Genomic DNA, 19,519 nt, shown 5'->3' with positions numbered 1-19,519 from the left:
GCCTATCTCTGGGGCTTGCGAAACATAAGGGGATCCACAAATACTCTATTATAGGTGGTATCAAAAATGAGCTGATGAACAGTCCACATATTACAAAAAAAGCATGACAGTATTTGATCATTCATTGAGGCAAGTAGGATACACATTCAGTGAGCCCAGGTGCTAACTAAAGCATTTTTAATCTGAAAGATACTATATTTTAAACATTTCTTTTATTGAACATTCGTCATGAAAAATACTGAAATTACCTAAAACATGCTTCGGGACACAGCTGAAAGATTTTGATATTCTAAGCTGAAGCACTTATTGCAATGTCAATGTCCCACCATTACATATCACCCACCTATGCATGGAGTAAAACAAAAGTGGTGGAGGTAAAGCCAGAGCAAGGGGCTAATAGCATGAAACTACGTGAGGAGTCCACGTTGCACTCCTTAACATATACAAACCACCATTCACCTACTGAAACACAGTTTTTGCCACTTCTGGAAGCTAAGTGAGAGCACTCCACAATACTATTTCAAATGACCGCTCTCTGCCTCCTCAATCTCTGGCAGGACATTCAACTGGTTTGGATGTTGCCCCACTGTTCTTAAAAAGCTTTGATCACCACCACGAGTAGAAACAAATGGTCTTTGCCTGGTTGTAAAAGCCCTATGCAATGCACACACGAAGGCTAAAAGATGCAACCACAGCTTCATTTGTGCTGGTGATTGGGATCAGCACTCATATTTGGGGATCGGGAACTTGCAGTTCAACATCAGACTTTGACTCCACACATGAGAGAGATGGAAGAGAGGGAAGAGAGAGTCAGGTAACACGAAAAAGGGAGAAGCAAGGATGAAAAAGAACCCACAAAACTGAGACAAATTGACATGACACGCAGGAAGATAGAAGAAAAGGTGCAAATTGGAATCATGAGGGTGCATATAAGTTCAGTAGTCCAGTTATTTCGAAAAACCTTCAGTGGACTCCTAAGAAAAACTTTGAGCCCCTTGACCGGTTTATTTATTTTACAAATTGTCCCTTCGACAGGGGAAGGCTTCATCCAATGTAAAAGCACACTTTATGCCAATGAATAACTATCAGAGCAAGCATGGTACAACTAATGATAAATCCCAATTAAAAAAAAACCCTTTGTAGATGAGGAAGCTCCTGATCAGTCCATACAAGCAAATGATGCAATATGTTTCCAAAGAGAATAAGGACCATTAATAGCCTTCAGAAATTCAGAGACCCAATAAAGACCTTTTTTCCCCACAGTCAGGACTCAAGTGAACCTCAGGCTATAATCCTGACTAGGTTGTATACGCAGCAAGAAAAAAAAAACTCTTGCAACTCCAAGCCTCAGTTGCTCCTGCACGGTGCTGCACCAAGGCAGGAGCACGTTCTCTGGGCCTCACATGACACCAAAATCCTACACCAAAGATGACAGTTCTCCCATCCTGGCACAATATATTGAAAAACTGTTGACTTTACAGTCTGAAAAGTAGTTTAGGTCCTCAGCAAGAGCTATTAAAGTGCTATAGAAACACTTCAATATTTGAGAATTTTCCCCCAATTGGCAATTACCAACCAAACAACCCCCAAATTAAATGACAACTTAATATTGTACTCCCATGATTCCCCTACAGTTTCCTCACACCAAAACAACTTCAACTTTGTAAGTGTTGCTCAATTTTGTCTTAAGATATTCAAGAAGTGGGACTGCTTGTGCAGTTCCTAAAGAAGGCTTGGGCCTCAACCTTGATAAAGTGAGAACATTTCCACTGCACTAATTCACAAATCAAAGAAACAAATATAGGTTGCGAACCATTATTTTGCATCGTGGTGGCTGCATCACAGAGGAGAGAAGAGCTCAATTCAGACTCATAGTAATTGTTACAACATATTCTATCGCAGTACTGACAGCCTTTTCCTCTCTTCAAGGCAGAGCATAACTTGCTCTTCAAGCTAATATTCGGGATACTTGGCATTAATCAACCCTTTATTATGAGGAGTCACCAGACAATATAACTCCGCGTCCAGGTCGCCTCTGCTAGCACGACAGTGTGCCTCGTCTCAGTCGTTGCGAATGAGTGATATACTATTAAATGCCCATACATCCCTAGCTCTGGTTATCTCATTTTCACATGGTCGGAGGAACAATGCATGGGTGCCATGAACATCATCTAAATCAGCCCCACTGTAGACAACGCAGAGGAGAGCACGGTACCTCCTCATTGAAAAGTCATCAAGGCTTCATATTCACGCATCCTTTTGACTGTGGATTGTGAATAGTGTTTTGATGACAGCCATTGACTAGTTGTTGCTCAGTAGTGCTCGACATGCAAACGTAAAAGAGGAAAATTAGCAGGTTTGAAATCAACAATGCAAACGGTAGTTCCAGTCAGCATTTGGCTCACTGGACTAAATGCAGTCAATCTATGGAGCTGTATTTGAGATATGGTTACATATTTTGGTGCCAGTGGGACTACACAACCTTTCTTCAATTAAAAATCGATGAAAGGAGTACCATTGGATAAGGTGCTTGTAATTCAATTAACAAGGGCAAACACACTCTGGGCTGAACATGTGTTCTTTTAAAGCTCCAGTTATGCTATATACATTGCTATGTGATGGGTGTGGAATGTCGTGGAATGGTCGGGCTGGGATGCGTGATGTTCCCATGAGGGGAGAATTCTTAGGTGGCTGTTGGTGTTGGGCGGTTGAGGTGACAGGAGGAATAAACCTAGAGTAACTACCTTAAGGAGAGTGTGTCTCCTTTTCAGTGGCGATGAGCTGCTGTCATGTTCAATGCATCCCTCTGCGGATATTGCTCGGTGTGGGGCCACCAGTGCAGTTCTAACATGGTGCTGTGAAAGGGCAAGAAACATTAAGCTGTGTGCCATCCATGCTGTTGAGTGCTGTGGCAAAATTCTGAAGTACTTGACAGGTAGGCCGGCGAGAAGGATAATCAGAGGTCATTGTTTTGGGAAAAGGAGCACATCCATGGTGTCCATCTTATGTGTTTAGGATGAGATTGTGCTATCAGATGTAGAACAGGCCCGGCACACCGTTAACCACACACCTTGTGTGTACAATGTGGCGATCATTTTTGGAGGTTGGGAAACTTACTATTGTTCGGAATCGGAACGGCGACGTCTGGCATTGTTTAGCCTACATAGGTTTTCAGTGACAGGCATACCTGAGCATATTTACATGAACCAATTGTATGGCCTGCATCAGTTGTAGGTGACAGGCACACATGGCCATTTATATTCGATTATGCTGCCATACGGATAAACTCGTAATTTTGTCAACGGTTTCTGTTAATATTTTTTGTTTTAGACACATTTTTGGATATTGGAGAAAACTGTATTGGGGTTTGAGAGTGAGTTCTACAAAGACATTCTATTTGCTATAAGGGTTTGGGCATAATCACCCATGTCACCTTATGAAGAGAATAATGGCACCTTCACAATTTCTTCCAGTGCTTGGTACTCCTTCATTAAATTGGCAACAGTGGAAGGAGACTTTTGAAGCATATTTTGAGGCAAATGATGGTGAAACTTTTATAAAAAAGAAAACAAAAACAACCCACTTTTGATATATAATTTAGATTCTGAAGGGAGAAGCATTTTGAAGACCTTGCCCTTGGAGGTTGTCAATGTTCATACTGATGGAGGGATAGAAAGGGATTGCGTGTCTGCAATGGATGAGTATGCATCCATCATCAAAACATACGATAAGAGATTCGGATCTAAAAAAACACGGTTACAACGGGGTCAGTTCCCTGGTAATTCAATTGATGATTCTGATTCCGCATTGAAAACGCTCGCAGCAGCATACAACTACAGGGATTTTAGAGATAAAATTATTTGTGATCCACTCATTGAGGGAACGAATAAGAAGATGCCAGAAAAACCAGTATTCAATGAGGACCCAGAGTTAGAAACGGTTTTGGCATTGGCATAAAGTGTTGGGCATTCATAATTGTGCATGAGAGGGATGATGAATGACAGTGCCAGATCGAGTTAGGTTAAACACATTTCTAAACAATATGCCAAGCAACCAACTAGAGTTGTGAATGCTAAAGTTCCACAAAATTCTAAAATGGTTTCTGCCAAAAGTATTGAGGAAAATAATGAAATACTGTATTTAGGAGTGGGAGTAAATCACATCTAGGAAATGCTACAGTTAAGTTTGTTTAAAATATGGGAAATAAGGGCATTTTGCATGAGTGTGTAAAGGCAATCCAGGACTAAAACCTTGCTCTTCGCTTTGGTTTGGTCTATAGAGGAGTGCGTATTTTTAGATGAGGATAACAATAATGTTGTGCTGATGTTATCTGCTTCTGAACATGAGCGGGATGGTGAGGTGAAGATAACTTCCATGGTTAGTTTGGGGAAAAGGCACATCATGTGAAATTGCAGTGAACAACAAGTTTATTATATATATATATATATATATATATATATATATATATATATATATATATATATATATATATATATATATATATATATATATATATATATATATATATATATATATATATATATATATATATATATATATAGTGGATTCTGGGCTCCTTACACGTTAATCAATGAGGAAGATTTTCGGAAAATTGGGAAATATTCAATTGCACAAATCTAGTATCACAATTTTTGCAGATGCAGGTAAAAGGATAAAGGTGGTGGGGAAATTTGATGCCAATATGGAATTGGAAGGTAAATCCACTGTTGGACCAATATATATGGTCAAAGATGGTTTCAATTTGTTGGGATGGAAGGACACGAAAGCTGTAGCTCACAAGGTATGTAAAGTGCAGTTGAGTTTATGGAATGAATTGAAAATGGAACTGGAAAGGTTATGTGATATGGGAGGTATTGAGTCAATTGAAGGGTCATAGTTTTGGAGCAAAGGCTGACAAATCACTGAGACCGTTGATTTGAGAGATTGGAATGTGAATATATGGATTGATAACCAACCCTTGCCCAATATTAACGAGAGGCTAGCAACTTTAGGAGGGGCTGTGTTTTTCACTTCCTTTGATATGTCTGCAGCTTATCACCAAATTGAGCTATGTTTTGATTCTAGACATCTCACACATTTGCGATGCCAGAAGGGGCATATTTTTATATTTGCACACCTTTTGGATTAGCATCAGTGGTGTTCGCTGTGGGGTTACTTACACCCAGGACGACATTTTGGTATTTGGCAAAAGTGAGACTGAACATGACTGCAGATTGAGAAAGGTGTTGGAAATCATGAAGTCAAGTGGTATGACTTTAAGGAAGGATAAGTGCATTTTTTTCTGAAACACTATGTATCTAGCAAGGCTGTTGAACTAAAGGTTAAAATTATAGAAGCTTTTCGGAATGCGAAAAGATCAAGCGCCAAAGATCAGCTTTGCTCATTTTTAGGTTTAGTAGAGTACCATGCCACGTTTGTGATTAATTTTACTGATACAATGGCATGTTTGCACAAACTCTTAAAGAAGAATTCGGAGTTTGTCTGGAACAATGAATGTGATGTGAATTTTGAATCAATCAAAATAAGATTGTGCATGCACGACCTCTCAAAGCTTTTGATACTAATATGTACATTATTTTTACTGAAGCAAGCGATCTTGGATTAGGTGCTGTAGATAGAATGGGCGATGGTAGTGAGGAAATCATTGTTTGCTTCATTAACATTGAGGGATGATGAGGATATGTATTCTATTATTAAAAAAGAAGCGCTTGGTTTGTGGTGGGGTGTCCAATATTTCAAAAGGTCTTGTGTTGGGCCGTTAAGTTCAGTACTAGGGGTGGAGGAAGAGCTACCCCCAGCACTGCCAAGTGGAAATACAGACTGCAAGCATTTCATTACATGCGAGAATATGTGGCGAGTGCCAAGAATTTTGTGACTGATTGTTTGTCCAGATTACCTGTGAGAGAGAGTCGGCACACACATGAAATGGAGGATGAATTAGAAATGGCATGTGCAGTGAGTTCAACTGGCGGTGCCGTGAATGGGTATTCGGCAGAACAAGGGTGATTGAGGTCATTTTGTGATGACAAGGGTGTTCAGGAAGTAGTAAAGTTTATTACCCGTGGTTGGTCTGATAACAAAAATACTTCTGAAACATTAATTCCTTACAAGAGAGTTTCTGATGAGATTCTGGTTGTACGCACACAAATATTTTGGATTTAGCTCATGAGGGCCATATTGGTGTGCATGCCATGAAGCGTACAGTAAGAAACTATTTTCGTGGGCAGGAGTAGATGTAGCCATGGAATGATACGTTTGTGATTGTTGTGCAGGCATTCTTAGTTATAAGTCACAAGTGACATGTCCTTCTCCAGTCAGTCCCATTGTAGTCAATAATTTGCCTTGGGTGGCACGTCAAAGTTTGGCCTTGTTCTAGCTGATATTTTGCTCAAGTGGCCGGAGGTGAAATTTGTAGAGTCTATAAATTCCAATGTCACTGACTCATGAAACAAAAATTGTCATATGAGGTTTTCATCTAGGAGGATAAATCTTTCCCAGTTTAAGGATTATGCCATGTCCTAGGAGTTAACAAAAAGAGTGAGCAACCCACTATACCCTTGATGGTTCGGGCAAACAATATGGAAAGGTGAGAGTACCTTCAGGGGATTTTGTTAATGTCAGTTAGAGCTTCAAGCTCGTAATAATAATTGATGACCGAAATCAATTTTGGTCAAGGGTGCAAAAAATGCAACAACGATAATTCATTCACTCTAAAACAGTCACAGTGAGTGATCAGAGGAGAAAAAACAGAGTGGCGGGTGTATATGAAAAATTGTATTTTATACTCTAAAAATGATTAAAAACAGGGTACAAAATCAATGTCAACAATGTTACAAGAAGTACATGATAGACAATCAAATGAACACTTCTTTGGAATAATTGTCTACGCTTTCCTTCCTTATTACAATTGATCAACTAATCCAGGTAGGAAAAGCGTGAGTGGACGTTTCGGTCTCCTATATATTCATTGTTGAGACCATCTTCAGGACAAAGGACAATTTCTGAAGACCCTTAATTGTTGAATCACAGGTAACCTGACTATTAACTGTAGATGTCTACGCTGCTTACTCAAATGGTAACAATATCTGAAATTCCAATAATCGTCACCATGTAGCGTAATGATTTAGGTGCGGCATATACTCGGCATCGGCAATATCGATAATTGACCTGCTGTGTGAACTTTTATCAGCTAAATATCAGTTTGTTTAGATGAATTAAATTCAATAGATTTGTCTTTAAATAAAGTCTTCAAAAGATCATAACAACCGCGTGTGTTCAAGTCAGGGCGACTTGAACACATTGTAATTTCAGATATTGTTACCATTTGAGTAATCATTTTTAGAGTATTAAATACAATTTTCATATACACCCGCCACCTCTGTTATTTCTCCTCTGATCACTCACTGCAACTGTTTTAGAGTGAATGAATTATCGTTGTTGTATTTTTTTCACCCTTGACATAAATTGATTCCGGTCATAAATTATTATTACGAGCTTGAAGCTCTAACTGACATTAACAAAATCCCTTGAAAGTACTCTCACCTTTCCATGTCCTAGGAGTGGCATCTTCCACCTGAGTTCTCCTAACAATATCAATATATATATATATATCACACGAAAAAAAGGAAATGTCTGCACTCTCTACGGTACTCCATGTAATTAAACTTTCACTCCGGCCATACACAAGAGTGTGGACATTTTTTTTTTTTCGTGTGCGATTGACTAGACGGCTTGCTCCATCGTCATTCCGCTCCACTTGCCTCGGGCCCTTTGATCTTAGCAGGAGCGTCCTTGTATAGCATATATATATATTAGCATTTCTGAGAGGAACTCACACACAGCGTGCTGCTTCATTCACGGGACGCTTTGGGTGCTGAGGAAGGCAGTTAAGCTGCCGAAATGCATTCGCAAAGTTTACAATAAAGAGGCGTCTCCTACCTGGTCCTCCTGGGAATCTGTCTCTTCTTTTCTTGTGGAAGGAGGTTTGTGTGCATCAATCCAGCGCCACCCAGGGGCGCTTTACAGAGACCCCCATCGCGCAACAGGGAAACCAGCCCCACTGGGACTTTGGACTCTTCGAGTTCGTGTATTTTGCCAGCGTTGGCTGGACAGGCTGGTAACCCGCCATGGAAGCCAAGGAGGATTGCGAGCAGTTTTGGGATTATTAATCCCATGCTGGGTAGGGCTCACTGCAGCTCGTCCCCTGCTTCAAAGACTCTCAGGTCGAGGTGGTTACGGTGGTTTAAGGGGGACCGGAGGAGGCACCTACAAGTTGGAAAACTCCAAAGTAAGACGAACTTTCATCTTTCCTAAAGACTTCACGCGCCTCTCCTGCCAGCCCGCAATGACTCTGTGCCATCCAGTCATTTCCCTGCACAGTGGTTCCAAACATCATTCCTGCTGCATTCTGGGACCTGCAGTTCCGAGCCACACTGGAAACTGCTCACAGGTGTGGGGACTTCAATAGAAGGGCGGAGCTGACATGCATCAATTAGCATTTCTGAGAGGAACTCACACACAGCGTGCTGCTTCATTCACGGGACGCTTTGGGCGCTGAGGAAGGCAGTTAAGCTGCCGAAATGCATTCGCAAAGTTTACAATAAAGAGGCGTCTCCTACCTGGTCCTCCTGGGAATCTGTCTCTTCTTTTCTTGTGGAAGGAGGTTTGTGTGCATATATATATATATATATATATATATATATATATATGCTGTATATTTGGCTATTTTTTTCTCTATTGTCGATTCTATGTAATGCAATCCTATAGTGATGTTTGTACGCTGTGCACCCTCTTTTCTTTGGAGTAGTTTAATACTTACTGTAGCTGTTTTTTTATTATTAAGGAAATTCTAGTTATTACTATTGTTTGGTTATTCATTTTGTAAGTATATTCCTTAGATACGTGGATTATTCTTCCCATCATTGTTTGTGAAGGGAGTGTGCAATGTCATGGAATTGTGGGGCTCGGCTACATGATGTTCCCTGCGTTAAACACTGTGATGTTCTCTGTACGGCATGCTTTTGAGGGGAGAATTCTTAGGTGGCAGTCGCTGCTGTGTGGTTGAGGTGACAAGAGGAATAAAGCTGGTGTACCTACCTTTTAGAGAGTGCAACTGCCATTATTAATGTCAATTTCTATTTATTCTAATACCCTTAAGTTAGACATATCTGAAGTTTCATATATAACTATATAGGGCCCGATTCCGATCTCGCTGAGAAGGGCTCCGAACGGGATCCGTAGCGAGCGAGTCCGATTTGTAGCCCAGGTTTCCGAACGACCTGTACCGCTGTACGTGTGAACAAGTACAATGTGAATATCGCCTCACGCTCCGAGCGACTCGCACCCATCAGTAAAGCCCTCTGGACGACTACAACATGGTAGACTCGTGCAGCACAAAGGGTCCAATTTCCGAGCGACCAAGTACGATGCACGCGCCGATTTTCTGGATCGAGTCGGTGCTCAGACTCAAAAAAGCTCTGGGAAGCATACTTCGGGGGGCGGTAGCAGGCCCCCTTAACCCAGGGCCCTCCAAATCGGTTACGGGAGGTGCACCATGGGTGCCCACCACAGGGTGTATGCTTTTCCCCACCCACCCATTCTCTGCAATAGGAGCCTGTGTACGCGTCTGTACGCAGGCTCCCATAGACTTCAATGGAAGTCTGAGCGAATCGAGTCCGTATCCCTACGGATGCATCGTACTGGATCACTAGGACGCCCGTGGCACGTTTCGCCCGGAAAGCCCTCCGGATCCAAGCCATACGGAGGGCTTTCCGGAGGGTATCGGAATTGGGCCCATAATGTTCAAAATGCCTTCAATGCACATTATCGAATTTATTGAGTGGCTTTATTAATATCTACAAGAATGTTTTCCAAGGAAACTGCTGTGCACGTACACATATTTACACAAGTACTTTGTCCTACACTGGGGTAGAGTTATCTACAATATTGAAAAGGTAAAAAAGAAAAAGAATCAAATAGCGGACAACTAGTTCCCAATAATAAGAGAAACACTATATTCAGTTACTATTGGATAGTAGTTTATCCATTGCCTTGCTCTTCTCTATATATGCATTTCTTTTATTTGTTTACTACGTGGATTTGTACCCATGGGGCAGAACCTACAGGGCTTCCGGGTGTCAAAGGGGCATCAGATTGAAGACCAATAAATCAGAATATGATAAGTTATTTAGTCTTCAGGATAATGAAGAACTGTATCAAAGTGGAAATAGTAATAACAAAAAGGATATTTTATGGCAAATATCAACATGAGTGGGAACAAAAAAGCAAAGTGATAGGAGAGTCGGTAACTCTATAAAGAGCAGGTTATGAATGATGCTCATACCATGGAATAGCCAAATGTAGATAACTACAAGTGCAGGAGAACAGGTTTAATGCCAGGCGGTAATCAAGAGGGCTTGGGGACACCTAGGAAGGTGTGCCTGGGAAGCTATGCTGAAATCTGAATGCAGTCTTAAAATATTTTAAAACTAGCCCATTCATGCACCGAATTCAAAACATTGTATTAGTTTTAGGGGATACAAAAAAATAAGGGGGAGGTGTACTGGACAATCCTAATGAGGAAAATGCGTGTGGTACATGAGCACATCCAGAACTCCTCCACCAGACTCATCGTGAACATCCCCCACCGCAGCCACATCACCGGTCACCTGAGTGACCTCCACTGGCTCCCAGTCAAAGAAAGAATCGCCTTCAAGCTCCTCACACATGCCTACAAAGCCCTCCACAATGCCGGACCTGCATACCGCAACCATTGCCTCTCCTTCCACACACCCACGAGACACCTCCGCTCCACCCAGCTGGCCCTTGCCACCATCCCACAGATCCGCAAGACCTCAGCTGGAGGAAGATCCTTCTCCTATCTCTTTGCTAAGACCTGGAACATCCTGTCTCTACGCCTCAGGCAATCACCGCCACTGCCTCAATTCAGGAAGGACCTCAAGACCTTATTCTGACTGAACTGCAGTGCCTTCGGAGGACCATCAGTGCCCCCCGACAGCACCTTGAGACCCTTGCGGATGAGTAGTCGCGCTGTACAAGTACCCTGATTTATTCATTGAATGCGTACATTTAAGAGTAAAACAAAATATAATCAGCTGATTACAGATGTAAATCACATTTGTATTTTCGAAATTATTAATGGAGGTGAACCTCGGAGGAGAAGGTTGGGTATGGGCGGAGTTGGGGGGTAGGGAGAAGGATGACTTAAGAGGCCCCAGAGAGAGAGGGATAGTAAAAGGAGAGAGAGGTGCCAAGGGTATATTACTGAGAGAAATATGACAGCAGACATTTGTTGCTAAACGCCTAAACGTGAGAGCGGGGTTGAGTTAGCGCCAACGTTGGGGATGAGGGAGTGTTGTAATCTGAAGGAGATTTTATTTTTGTATATATACATCTAGTCTATTCCATAGTTTCTGAGCTGTCTAGCAATTTAGTTGTTTAAAAGTATGTTGTCTGCATTAGTAGGAGGTCCATGAGACATGTCTGATTGGTTTAGTTTCAAGGTGGTAAAAATCAACCAGGGCCCTAAGTTAACTGGAAATTCAAGGAGATCTGAGCGTTGAAGATTGCATTTATGGTTTTCTGAATCTTGTTTCAGAAATGGTAGAACTTTACACAATAGAATAACCTATGGATAAGTGTTCCAATTGAGTTTTAGCAATTCCAGCAAATGAAGCCCTACTCTGAAGAGTTCCTCAGGGGTCCGGTGTGGTCTGTGTAGTATCCAGTATTTACATTATGAAAGAGTGGGAGAGATTTTGTTTTCGAGGGCATATGTAAATTTAAATGTAGTATACTTGTAAAGCGCACTGCTGCCCCATCTCGGGGCAGCCCGACGCTGTATAACGCTGTGGAACCCTTCCTGGCTCTCCCTGTGAGATGCCCCTCCTGGGCACCCCCAAGGTGAAGCAAGGTATCCCAGTGTTGTTGGGGCCGTTGTGGAGATTAAGCAAGCTATTGCCCAGAGTTGCAGCATGGGACCCATGATTAGAGTAGGCACTGAGGCGAGAATTATCGAGTCCGTGGACATTGAGCCCAAGACCCTGCCGCATCAGGACTTGAACCCTGGTCCTTGCCTGATCTCTGCTTCAGGGTCTGCCGCTTCTAACCAGTGAGCCACACTTCTCCACATCTTCTGTCCAGATCTTTTCCCATTTGACATCATTTAGGGTTGAGAGAGTGGGATTACGGGTTGATTCAATCAATTTAGATTGGATTTCGGATGTGATTCTTCTGTTGGAATTGGAGGAGTGCAGGAACTTATAAATTGTGGGTGCTACATTGGGCAGGTCGGAAGTGTGTTGAGTAGGATTCTTTTTCATCACAACATTTAATTTAAGGAAGTTATAGAATTCAATGTTTCCACGGTTGTGAGAGTTCTTTAACTTTTCAAACATTTTACAGTATGTTTACAGTATGTTGATGGGCAAGGTCTTTGAGGAATAAGATATTGTTTGATGACCAAGATGTCCATGGTGGGGATGTACCTTTGACTTTAATTTTCACGCTGCTCCATAGGGAAGTGTGGTCTGAGTTTTGGACTTTATGCGGGAGAATTTTATCCAGTGATCTAAGAGCTGATATAGTGTCCTTGAGAATTTTCTGGGAGTGTTGTAGTGGGACTGTTTTCAAAGTTAACAGTGAAATTAAAGCATATGGTTTTGCCAGTGATTCTTCGATGTGAACCAATAGCGGTGTAACTTGAGTTTTAGGATGGATCTACCCAGTGGCTTGTTTGATTAGAAAGGCAAGTTAGTATTTAAAAAAGCTGGGGATGTGGAGGCCTTCAAAGCCTTTATTTACTTTTAGTTTCTTGAGGACCATTCTACTGTTTTTTCTGTTTCAAAGAAAATCCGAAATCATGACATTGATGTTATTAAAGCAGTTGTTCGATAGTTGTATGGAAAGCATGGACGTGATGAAGTTTATTTGTGACAATTCTCATTTACCGCACTCCGCACGACCCCACCATGTCATAAATTTTGACGACTAGTCTGAGAGTATCTCTTTGGTTTTCTTGAGGAAGAACTCTTCATCTATTTTCTTTGTGTCTTCTAGGGTACTTATAAAGTATAGACCTATGTATACAATCTGCAAGGATTGCCAGTGTAGTATGGTATATTTCACAATGGACGAAAGAGTTATGTTATTCAGAGAAAAAAATCAAGGTTTAGGACGAAGCCGGAGACCAGCACATAGGAACTGATTTCAGAAAAGATTGCCAGGATGGCACTGTCGTCCTTTTGTGAAAATAGAAGTACGTTGTCAGCATAGGTGAAGACTTTGTAGGGAGTGTTCCCAATAGATATGTCTTTTATAAGTGTGTTTGTTCTGATGGAGACATGAAGAGGTTCTATGACTAAGAGATAGAGAAGGGGAGAAGGGAGACAGCCTCGTCTAATTCCTTGTGATTTTATACGTTTTCTCAAAGTGAATGAAAAGGGACTCCAATTGAGGAATTAGTTAGTTTTGAAAGGTTTTATAAATGCTGGCTGAAAAGTCATCCGGCCCTGATGCCTTACTAGGTTTAAGGAAGTGTATTGCTTTCGTAAACTGAATGGGAAAAGGGTTGGTTGAGGGAAATGTAGTCAGGGTGAGAGGAAACTAGGAGCTGGATTTTCTCCAAGTATTTCTCATTCCCCTGCTGTTGTGATTTTGTCAGGGTTACAGTCGTCATTATAGAATTCTCAAAAAAACCTTAACTATTTCTAGTGGGTCTTTAACAGTTGTTTACAATTTGTTTCTAATAGATGGGATATAGTTTTGGCTCTCTTTAAATTTTGAGTAATTCCCTCGGACTTAGCCTGCCTTGTTGGATTCTTTAAATATTTTAATTTTGTTGTGTTGCACCCAGGTGTGCACCCTGCTACTTAACAGCTTGTTATACTCATAGTTTAGTCATTTAAGTTGTTGTAAGAGTTCCTGTTTTTTATTAACTGAGAATTATTTTTCTTATTGTTTAATTGATTCTTCTAACTTATTGATGTGTTTGTTCATGCACTTATTTATATTAGACATGATATTATTGAGGTCACTTCTGATGGTGGCCTTCATGTCATAACAATACGATAAGGAGGGTGTGTCAGGGGAATATTTAGTGACCTTGCATTGTTATGATCCCTACAGAACAATGAAAAAACAAAAATAACAATGGGTCAAGGAACAGAAGAAGCTATCAAAAAGACTGTGTGTTAGCGATGGGATACAATCTATGAATCCACAGTGTTCATGGTGAAAAAATATATGTTCCCATCAGATACCCGTCCTGTACCGCCCTACATCATTTGGGATCCTTCACCCGAAGGAAGTGGAAATGAATCCACTATGGATTAGGTAGATTGCAGCCTAATCGTGCTGAAGGATGCAGTGATGTGTAGAGGAAAATTATATAGTGGTATCAGGGGGTAAAAATAACTAGCAGTGCAAAGAAAAAGAATGCCATGTGTAGCATGTGACTAAGTGAATTAATATTGGGTTGTGGGAGTGGAAAAAATGAATTTAATGGAATCCTACCCACACCCAAGGTTAAAAAACAGTGCAGAGTAGTGTTACAAATAACTACTCAGGTGTAATCTAGGTCGACATGTTTCTGCAGAGAAAAATAGGTTCACAAGATACCTGTCTGCTTCATCAGGACCTTAAACAGAAAAGTGCTACTGCTGGTAAGTGTATAAAAAGTGATTGTGATCATATCACCCACGCTCTGGGGAATGAGCTCTCCACCTCACCCGGCTGCAGCTCAGGTACAAATGGAGCCCCGCTCTGTCCGTCGGTACTCCTTGCCTCCGTCTAGGCTGTCGGTGGGACGGAGGCAAGGAGTACCGACGGACAGAGCGGGGCTCCATTTGTACCTGAGCTGCACCTGGGTGAGGTGGAGAGCTCATTCCCCAGAGCGTGGGTGATATGATCACAATCACTTTTTATACACTTACCAGCAGTAGCACTTTTCTGTTTAAGGTCCTGATGAAGCAGACAGGTATCTTGTGAACCTATTTTTCTCTGCAGAAACATGTCGACCTAGATTACACCTGAGTAGGTATTTGTAACACTACTCTGCAGCGTGTTTTTTAACCTTGGGTGTGGGTAGGATTCCATTAAATTCATTTTTTCCACTCCCACAACTCAATATTAATTCACTTAGTCACATGCTACACATGGCATTCTTTTTCTTTGCACTGCTAGTTATTTTTACCCCCTGATACCACTATATAATTTTCCTCTACACATCACTGCATCCTTCAGCACGATTAGGCTGCAATCTACCTAATCCATAGTGGATTCATTTCCACTTCCTTCGGGTGAAGGATCCCAAATGATGTAGGGCGGTACAGGACGGGTATCTGATGGGAACATATATTATTTCACCATGAACACTGTGGATTCATAGATTGTATCCCATCGCTAACACACAGTCTTTTTGATAGCTTCTTCTGTTCCTTGACCCATTGTTATTTTTGTTTTTTCATTGGCCTTCATGTCATCCCATTCGGTTTCCTTTGAGATTTCACTGGTGTAGTTCTCATGGATGAAATTATCAATAAAGCTTTTTATTTGATCAACAAGCGATTGGTCTTCAAGGACTTTTTTGTTCAATCTCCATTGATTCTGGTTAGGGGGGCTGTGACCAATTTGGAAGTCCACTGAGATGCAGGCGTGATCTGAAATTAGTATTGGCTCAAACGTTGGGGTGGAGGCAGCTGAGGTAAGTACACTGTTTTTCAGAATATAGTCTATTCTTGACCGCGTGTTGTGTGGGTGTGAGTAGAATGTGAATTTGCTTCCTGTTGAATTGTGGAAGCGCCAAATGTCATTCAGACAGTGTGTTTTACATAGGTTCCTCGTTTGTTTATGTGATTTACTGGGTCTGTATTTTCATGTTGAATTTCTATTTAGTGCAGCATCCAAAGGGAGGTTAAAGTCTCTTTCTTTGGTAATTCACATGATTGTCTGTTTAGAAGGATTGTCAGCCGTAGGGGTCTAAATGTTAATAATATAAAAAGAACTGTGATTTTTTTTACTTTGGTGATTAGTCATCTGCCGTCATTGTCATGGGTGTATTCCACAACTTCAAGATTACCTTTTTTAGTTATAAGAGTGATGACCCCACTTTTCTTCTTATTGGCAGGGGAGGCGTAGAAACGATGTATTCCTTGATATCGCAGGGAGTTGCATTCTTTGTGTCCCAATTTTATTTATTGCAAAATAATTATCTTACCCTTTAGTTTAGCGCAGTAATCCAGGACTACCCTTCATTTTACTGGGCGGTTAATACCATTTGTGCTGCGGAGAGTATTTTAAGTGAGTTATTATTCATGGTTCCTGGCTGAGGCTAAAAGGATCCGAACCAGCACATGGTGAGCATGGTAGTAGGTCAGATAATGTAAGTAGTGATTTCAAATAGTTACTGGCAGGCAGACATGTGAAGTATGATGGCCACCTCTTATCACTAAGATCACATATAGTGTTGAGCTCATGGTTTACTATAGTATAGTGGTTGTGACGGGTGGTGGAGTGCTAAGATGGTAATTGGGTGGCGTGTGAGCCAGTTACCGCTGTGGGAAGTTTGATGTGTATGATTGTGATATCTTCAGGAAGAGAGAATAGTTTATGGGCAAGGAGAGGGAGATCAAAAAAGGAATAACGGAAGGGGATAGGAAGAAAGGAAAACCCTTTGACCCACACATAACCCACCCACTGAGTACCTTCCGTGAGATGGGAGTAGTTAGATGTTCCCCGGGATCCGGCCGCTGAGGATAGGGGAGAGAGAACAGGGAGAGCAGCAGTCACCGCGAGGAGAGAACAGATAATAACATTAACTTGTCTCTTATACATTCTTAAGCTTTCATCATTAAACATATTATCTAAACTACAGTGTCGCAGAATAACTCTATTGAGATACATACGATAACAGATAGTAACCTTAACCTGTCTCTAGAGCACTCATCTATAAGACAATATTTGCCTTATCCGTAATATCAGAACGTGGATTCATGATGACAGATCAAACATAAACATTTAAAATAAACTACTATTGTCATTGACTAGTACTAAAGTCACTGGCTGTACAGGTAAGGTCTAAACAACTAATGCAGAGATGGAGCCATATTACGTTTCAATTTTAGTATTTATAGCCATGCGAAAAAAATCTAGCACTGTCAAATTGTTTTGTACAGACTGTTACAGTAGGGTTTTTGAAGAGATTACGCATTCATCATAAACCTATATTGTCTAAACCACAGTAAAATAACTGTATTGAGTTGCATAAGATAACAGATAGAACCTTAACTTGTCTCTAGTGGATTTATCTACACGATATTATTTGTCATAACTGCAATATAGATGCGATGATAGATTAAACATAAACTTCTAATGTCAATGGCTGTACATGTAAGGTCTAAAGTTCTAATGATCTAAACATGTATTGACGAAATAGAGCCATATTAGCTGTCCATTTTAGTAGTTATATCCATGCAAATAGAATTCAACAGTGTCAGATTCTTGTGTATAGGCCGTTACAACAGGGTTAGTGAAGAGATTAAGTGGGGTTAAGCGACAAGTCAGTAGTGGGTAGAAATGAAGGTGATATAGATTAGTGTGCTAATTGGAAGACTCTCGTAAGTTAGTCATTAGTCATTGTAGAAATATAAAAGGGTGATTTGAGTACTTACGACTGTGCATATTACGGAGCTCTGGCAATGTGCAGAAGGCGTAGGTTAGTGTGTTAGTCTGGAAAGGAAGAATTAGGTTGCAATCCAGGTGGCATCTAGACTGAAAAAATTGGATGGGTGGCAGAAATTGTAACATCTAGAATTATGTAGAGATAAACACTATATGTCCATCTTTTGTAGCCTGTAGTCATCCAGGAATGTTTCTAGTTCTTTAGGTTCTCCGAAATAGTAAGCTTTGCAAACGTTTGATATTCTTATTTTGCATTTTCTTCACCGCTAGTACCAGCGGCAGTATTTGGCCTCACCGGGACTACATCACCCATTATTCAACCCACCAAGAGGCGCCAAAGCCATTCTTTCCGCGCCAGGGGTGCATAATGGCAGCCTCAGGCTCCCGTGCTGCAGAACGCAGGCTGGCTAAGGGCAGGCCAGTTTGCGCCCATCAAAGCTTGGCGGAGGCTGGGCTGGGCCTCCTCTCTAGGCTCCCTGGCCCAGTAATTTGCTAATTGCTGAGTTAATATTGTCTTGCCTACTTGACTGAGACCATTGGTAGTTGGACATGTATTGATCTACGACTTACAAGTCCAGCCCGCAGACAGTGTCCTTAAGGTTATTTTTAAGACTAAACAAACTAACCAAATTAAAATATTAACTTGCCAAGATAAGGGGCAAAAAGAGAGGTCTCACTAAAAAATGAATTCTACCATACCCGCCAATGAACTAGTTAATTTAACTAACCAAGTGGTAGACTTAGATACATTTTTAAGAGATGCTATAGCCAGTTTAACTGATAGAGTCACTAGGAGTGAAGAGACTCTGAACAATAAATACAGAATGGGAAGGACGGTCAACCAGGTTAGAAGTCCCCACAGTCAAGCGGGTCAGGGCAAATTCACTAAGGATGTCAGAATGGAAAGCACAAACAGAGAGATTCACCGAGTTTCAGATCGAGCAACACCTGGGATACAAGACTGTTTGCATTATGTAACAAGAGCCACAAGGCGAACTCTCAACAAACTCCCAAAATTATAATCAATCTTATAAGATGAATGCTATAACTATACCAGAGGATAGTTCTATGCAGTCAACCAATCACAACTTGTCTATCCATCCTCCCCGGATGAACTCCCAAGTTAACTTAAATCATTTAGATGTACCCCCAGCGGTAACACCATACACAGTAATACTTGCTAATGCTCCAAGACTGAGGGCCGATGAACATGAACCTTGGCACTCTCGGAGAAACATGGCGCTGCACTGGCCATGGGAACAAACAAGGTCAATGGAGCAACTCTTAATGGAATTCAAAATGGCTAGAAGAGTGAGTTGGCTGAATAGAGACTACAAGAACTTCTTAGGGAATTGTATAGTCTTAACGTTTAAAACCACACAACTAGTGGAGACTATCCTCTGGAGAGCAGGAAATGAAAATACAACGTTCTGTGGCATTAATGTTTTACCTCTAGGCTACCTTTACCAACCTACTCTGAATAGGGGCCTGAGACACAATAGAATGGAAACGTACGAAAATTACTATCATACATACAGCAGCAGTGAAAAATCGGTTTGACCTTTTCCCTACTTTAGATGAGATTGATTTACTAAACAACATAGATACAAACAACTCCCATAGCAAGACGCATGAGCTACTCACCCCAGCAGCAGCTGCGCTCAGGCTGATTTCAGAAACTGGTTGTAATCAGGAAAAAGGTTTAACTTATCTAGGACGATAGATTGCCTGGTATTATATCTATAAAGCCAAACACCTTACCTCTTTCCCTGGGTACAAGATAGCTCAATGAGAAGGACAG

The 19,519-nt window shown here is 41.2% G+C and overlaps 1 protein-coding gene across 2 annotated transcripts in view; it reads right to left on the bottom strand.

Annotated features, from left to right (window-relative positions):
- Window positions 1-19,519, bottom strand: part of LOC147662885 (tetratricopeptide repeat protein 39B-like) — a 308,732-nt gene that overhangs the window by 60,683 nt on the left and 228,530 nt on the right. The window contains exon 5 of one of the 2 annotated variants that reach the window (XM_086950822.1): window positions 16,743-16,787. The exons of the other annotated variant lie outside the window; for it this stretch is intronic. Within the exon in view, the coding sequence (XP_086806948.1) occupies window positions 16,743-16,787 (45 nt within the window). The remainder of the gene's footprint in view (window positions 1-16,742; window positions 16,788-19,519) is intronic. 2 annotated transcript variants of the gene reach the window in all.

Source organism: Lissotriton vulgaris, unplaced genomic scaffold (assembly GCF_964263255.1).
Source record: "Lissotriton vulgaris unplaced genomic scaffold, aLisVul1.2 SCAFFOLD_779, whole genome shotgun sequence".
Classification (NCBI taxonomy): Eukaryota; Metazoa; Chordata; class Amphibia; order Caudata; family Salamandridae; genus Lissotriton; species Lissotriton vulgaris.
This window is presented reverse-complemented; position numbering and strand designations above follow the sequence as displayed.